This window comes from Trypanosoma grayi (assembly GCF_000691245.1).
Source record: "Trypanosoma grayi strain ANR4 Tgr_410_V1, whole genome shotgun sequence".
Taxonomy (NCBI): domain Eukaryota; phylum Euglenozoa; class Kinetoplastea; order Trypanosomatida; family Trypanosomatidae; genus Trypanosoma; species Trypanosoma grayi.
In genome coordinates this window covers 6713-11476 of record NW_008826029.1, presented here as the reverse complement: position 1 = coordinate 11476, position 4764 = coordinate 6713, and the positions used below count along the sequence as shown (strand labels likewise).

The 4764-nt window shown below is 57.2% G+C and overlaps 3 protein-coding genes across 3 annotated transcripts; all 3 read left to right on the top strand.

Moving 5' to 3' along the window:
- Positions 1 to 1055: 1055 nt before the first annotated feature.
- DQ04_04101050 (glycoside hydrolase family protein) lies at positions 1056 to 1964 on the top strand (the record flags this gene model as incomplete). The annotated part of the gene is made up of 1 exon (XM_009313334.1): positions 1056 to 1964. The coding sequence occupies one exon, from the start codon at positions 1056 to 1058 to the stop codon at positions 1962 to 1964; it is 909 nt and encodes a 302-aa protein (XP_009311609.1).
- A 275-nt stretch (positions 1965 to 2239) lies between these two features.
- Positions 2240 to 3043, top strand: DQ04_04101040 (UMP-CMP kinase 2, mitochondrial; the record flags this gene model as incomplete). The annotated part of the gene is made up of 1 exon (XM_009313333.1): positions 2240 to 3043. One exon carries the CDS (start codon positions 2240 to 2242, stop codon positions 3041 to 3043), a length of 804 nt encoding a protein of 267 aa, XP_009311608.1.
- Positions 3044 to 3735: 692 nt separating this feature from the next.
- On the top strand, positions 3736 to 4455 carry DQ04_04101030 (hypothetical protein; the record flags this gene model as incomplete). The annotated part of the gene is made up of 1 exon (XM_009313332.1): positions 3736 to 4455. One exon carries the CDS (start codon positions 3736 to 3738, stop codon positions 4453 to 4455), a length of 720 nt encoding a protein of 239 aa, XP_009311607.1.
- Between the last annotated feature and the right edge of the window lie 309 nt (positions 4456 to 4764).

Here is a 4764-nt window from a genome sequence, read left to right as displayed (position 1 = left end):
AAAGAAAGAAAAGAAAGTGGTAAGTGGTGGGGATGCATGTCATTTATTATTCACTTATGATTCAGTGGGTAGCCGATGGCGTTTTTGTCGCTGCGGTCGTGTTGCACTCTATAAAGATGTTTCCTGTCTGCTTCCAGTCGCTTTGCCACTTCTTGACTCCCCTTCGCCGTTTGTTCTGCGCGTCTCTCTACGCTCTGTCTTTCTCTGGTTCGCATTGTCACCGCCTTATATTTGCACCGCGCAGACAGACATGCCGAATTCCAGCGGACGGAATCGGCCTCGCCGATGCCGTCGCTTGCACAAGGAAGGAGTGAGGTGGGCAGTGTCCATGGCGCACTGGCAGCGGCGGGCACAGACGTGTCANCACAAGGAAGGAGTGAGGTGGGCAGTGTCCATGGCGCACTGGCAGCGGCGGGCACAGACGTGTCAGAAGGCAACGCCGTTATGAAAGTGATGCAGCCACAGTGCTACGGAAAAGGCGTTCCTGATGTAAGACACATTCCATGCGGTCGCAGCGGACACGAGGGCGCGGCTGGAGTTGTGTGCGCCTGTGGAATGACTACTCTTTTGAGTTGCAGGACTGTTGTGTTGCCGGCGAGCGGCAGTGAGGCACTCCGCCGCGTCATTCGCAGCACGCAGCCTTGCGAATACAAACTGCATGGTCTTTGCGGGAGGTGGGTGCTGCCGCATTGTCTTCGTTGTGTGTGGTGTTCTTCCACACGTTGGGCGGGTGTCTCTGTGATATCCCAGCTGCTGCTGCTTCTGTCGTCGTCGCTCGGCAGCGTCACGGTGCCGCGACGGTCGCCGTACGGGGCGAAGATGGGTGTGAACGCTAGTGCACGCGTGGGATGGCAAGCGCGCGTGGGCGCAGGTCTTTTGTGTATCGTTGCTTCTTCACCTAGCACGTGGATATACACACACACACACAGAGCGAGATACAATACGGTTGTGAATCTGGAATCCCACAGCCACACAGACACGCACCTTATCCCTCTTTCTCTTTTTCTCTCTCCCTTCCTCGCACTCACACGCTCTTGCATCTATGCCAGCACAACATGTGTAGTAGGGCGTGCCTGACAACGAACCTGGTGGGCGGACTGGGCAACCAGCTTTTCCTCGTTGCCAACCTGATCGCCGCCTCTAAGCGTAATAATGTTCCTGCTGTGCTGCAGCGCCTGTCGAGCAGCAGCAGCAACGAGCAGCCGCGGCCCGTTTACTGGCAGTCCATCTTCGAGTCACTTGAGGCGTGCGGCGTGAGTGGCGACGTCCCCAGTGGCGTGCCGGAAGTCATCGTGCCGGAGCGGCGACCCGCGGCGCCAGTCGTGGTGGACGCGTCGGTGCGCTGCTTATACAACATGGTGGGCTTTTTCCAGTCCGAGGCGTTCTTTGCCGATCACCCCATCGTGCGGGATGTCGTCCCCGCGAGGCTGTGGGATGCGGCGGCCAAGCACCTGCAGGACAACTATGGTGACCCCAGCGGTCTGCAGTACGTCGGCCTGCACATTCGCCGCGGCGATTACCTGCGCATGCGTGATGTATTCGCGACGCTGGAGGTCGACTACTACGACGCAGCGGTGCGGCAGCTACTAGGCCGCCGTCTGCAGCAGCAGTCGATGGGGCAGCGTGGCGTTCACGTTCTTGTCTTCTGCGAGGACGAACGCTACGGCGCGTCTGTTGTCGGCTACTTCCGCAGCAAGTATGCCGGCCTCGAGGTGTCCCTGGTTTGTGCCACCGCGGAGCGCGTGGCGTTTGCGTGCGACAGCCACGCGCCGAGGGAGGTGCTGGAGCTGCTGATGCTGGCCTCCTGTGATGATGTGGTCATGGCGAACTCGTCGTGGTCGTGGTGGGCAGCCTACCTCAACACGCGTCCGCTTCGCCGCGTCGTGGCGCCGTCACGGTGGTTTGTGCAGCACCCTTACCCACAGTCGAACCATCTTTACTGTGGCAACTGGATCCTCCTTTGAGTGCTGCACGGAATCAAGGGAGAGGGAGAAAGAAACAACGATACTGCGAGATACATTGAATGAGGGGAATGTGAGGTCCCACATGTTGGTTGATGGGTGCTCCTCCGCATCCCAGAATGAACCCGTGTAGGTGTACGAGTATGTCTCCCATTTTCTCCCAGTTTTTTGATACACACATACATATACATACACATACATATACATACACATACATATACATACACATACATATACATACACACACGCGTGCGTTTTGCACTGGAGTGAAACGAAACATGGTGAGCAGCGTGTACAGCAGCAGGGCGGCGTGCGTGGGGGTCCTGCGTACCGTTGAGCAGCGGCGCCCCGCTTGGTGGACGCCTGCCTGTACAGATTTCTTGCGGCGCGTGGAGCGGCTGCCGCCCACTGGCGCCGATGATCCTGCTGCTGCCGCGCCGCGCAGCAAAGTGTTGCTCGTCGTGGAGGGCCTCGATGGTGTTGGCAAGTCGCTCGTGACGCAGTCACTCGTGGACCGCCTCGGGGCATCGGCGGAGCTGCTGCGCACCCCCGACCCCGCGCTGCACGACCTTCGTGAGATCTTCCGCGCGCAAGACGAAGACACCTCACGTGCATTTTACAGCGCGGCAAACTACTTGGCCGCGTGGGAGGCCCTGCACGCGACTGGGCAGCGTCGCTTCATCGTGTTTGACCGCTGGTGGTGTAGCACCTGCGCGATGGCGCTCGCCAATCGCTGCGTGAAGGCGACGCTGCCACCGGTCGGTGACGCGGTGTACCAGTGGCCGCGAGATCTGCCGACGTTCGACGTGGGGGCGCTGCTGCAGGTGGACGAGAGCATCCGACTGGAACGCATCCGCCGCCGCGCCCCGGAGGACGCCGAGGAGCGGCGACTCTCTGCACAGCTGGAGATGCGGGAGACCGCGATGGAGGCATATCGTCGCTTCGGTTTGCTCACCGAGGTCCACACGCCGACGTACGGCGTGGCGGTGAATAGTATCCTCGCCCTGATGACGAGGAGGGGCGTGCAGCACAACGCCACCCCATTCACAGCGGCGGAATTGGCCGCAATTCGTCCGTTTTAGAGTGCAGAGCCTACAAATGTCCTGTCGACGCTGAGGATTCATATGTTGTTGTTTTTTTTTTGGGGGGGGGGTTCTGAGCTTGCGACAAGAATGGTCTGGGCCTACGGTTATGCTGTATTAACTTCACTCCCATGCCATTATTGATCTCATACAGCGGGCTGCCAAGCGCAGGCTTGAGAAGGCCCAGTCAACTCGAACCCTCCCGCGCGGGAGGCGGGGTTAAGGACGCCCCCCAGCACGGCCTTTTTTCGTAAGTGGGAAAACGTTAAAATATGATTGTCTCGGGAATAGATTGATTATTGGAGGGCCTTTGGGGAGGGGGAAATCCATACAAATCGAAGAGAATATGATAATACCACTTTGTCCCTCTCTCTTTTCTGTAGTTGTCTCCGTTAGGGGAAAGTAAGGCCGAGACGATTTGAGCCCATAATCTTACTGTGATCACAGGCACTACCACTGCAACGACTGCGGGCCGCTCTAATTTCCGCTATTTTCTCTCTTTCTCCTTCTTTCTCCTTCTTTCTCCTTCTTTCTCCTTCTTTCTCCTTCTCTCTCCTTCTTCTCTCTCTCTCTATATATATCTCTCTCTCTCTCTCTTTCTCTTTCTCTTTCCCTCCTCCTCACTGTTTTCCACTCACGCACAGACCTAGAGCCATTGTTTGGTTTTTCGCTGCAGAGCCATTGCTCTACTTATGCGAGTGGCCACACGTTTGGAGGCGGCGGCCCTCACGTGCGAAAAGAACAACGCGCTGCTTCTCCCGTTGGCGGTGACGACGTTAGGCATGGTATGCGCGTGGAAGATCTGTTCGCGCTGCCTTCTCCGCGTGCATCCTAGCTGCGTCACTGTTGTGTACGAGACCCGGCGGAACTCGATTCTATCGTCCTCGATGGATAAGGGGCACAAGGCGAGTGATGAGCTTCCGCAGATCTCTCACTTTCGCCCCGCGATGTACGTTATTGGGATGCTGCTATATCGCAGCAAGAGCCTCGTGGTTGTGCCACCGTCCTCATTCTTTAGCACCTTCACGTTGCCCCGCACCGTCCTTGACGAGCAGGGAGACGGGGAGGCAGTAGATTGCACGGTAGAAGGCATTCATGTCACAGATGGAGAAATGCGCATGGTGCTGACACTGCGGTACTGTATCCCGTTCGATCAGCTCGAGCGGTACTTGGCGGCCGTTGGGCCAGCGCCGCCGAATGAGCGGATTGCTGTGGCCGCTGCGGCTGTCGCCAAGGCTCGAGGTGCGGAACTGTCTGTTGGTCTGATTCTTAACAGGTCGAGGCGGGACGCTGTGTTCCTAGCTCCGTTTCGAGAGCATCTCTCGTCGAAGCTGATGTCGGAGGCGGCTGTGAAGCTGATAGATGCCACCGTAGAGAGTGTCGAAATCGCCGAGAGGCAAGGGAGCACGTAGAGACGCGACGATGGGATGGAGTTTCTCGGTGAAGGAAGGAATAAGTGCAGCGCATACGTTGTGTATGCTCTCTACTCCCTTCTGTGGTTGTTATTGTTGCTGTTGTTGTTTTTGCTCTCTGACTGGCTTCGGTTTTCTCGTTGGTTGGCGGGTAGGTGATGTTTCTTTCATCTTTTTGTTTGTTTGTTTTTTGTTGTTCGGTCTTTCTTTCTTTCTTTCTTGCGGTGACTCCATCTGTTGTGTGTCTTGCCTGCGCGCCAGTCCGGCTCCCCCCCCCTTCCCTTCTCTTCCCTTCTCTTCCCTTCTCTT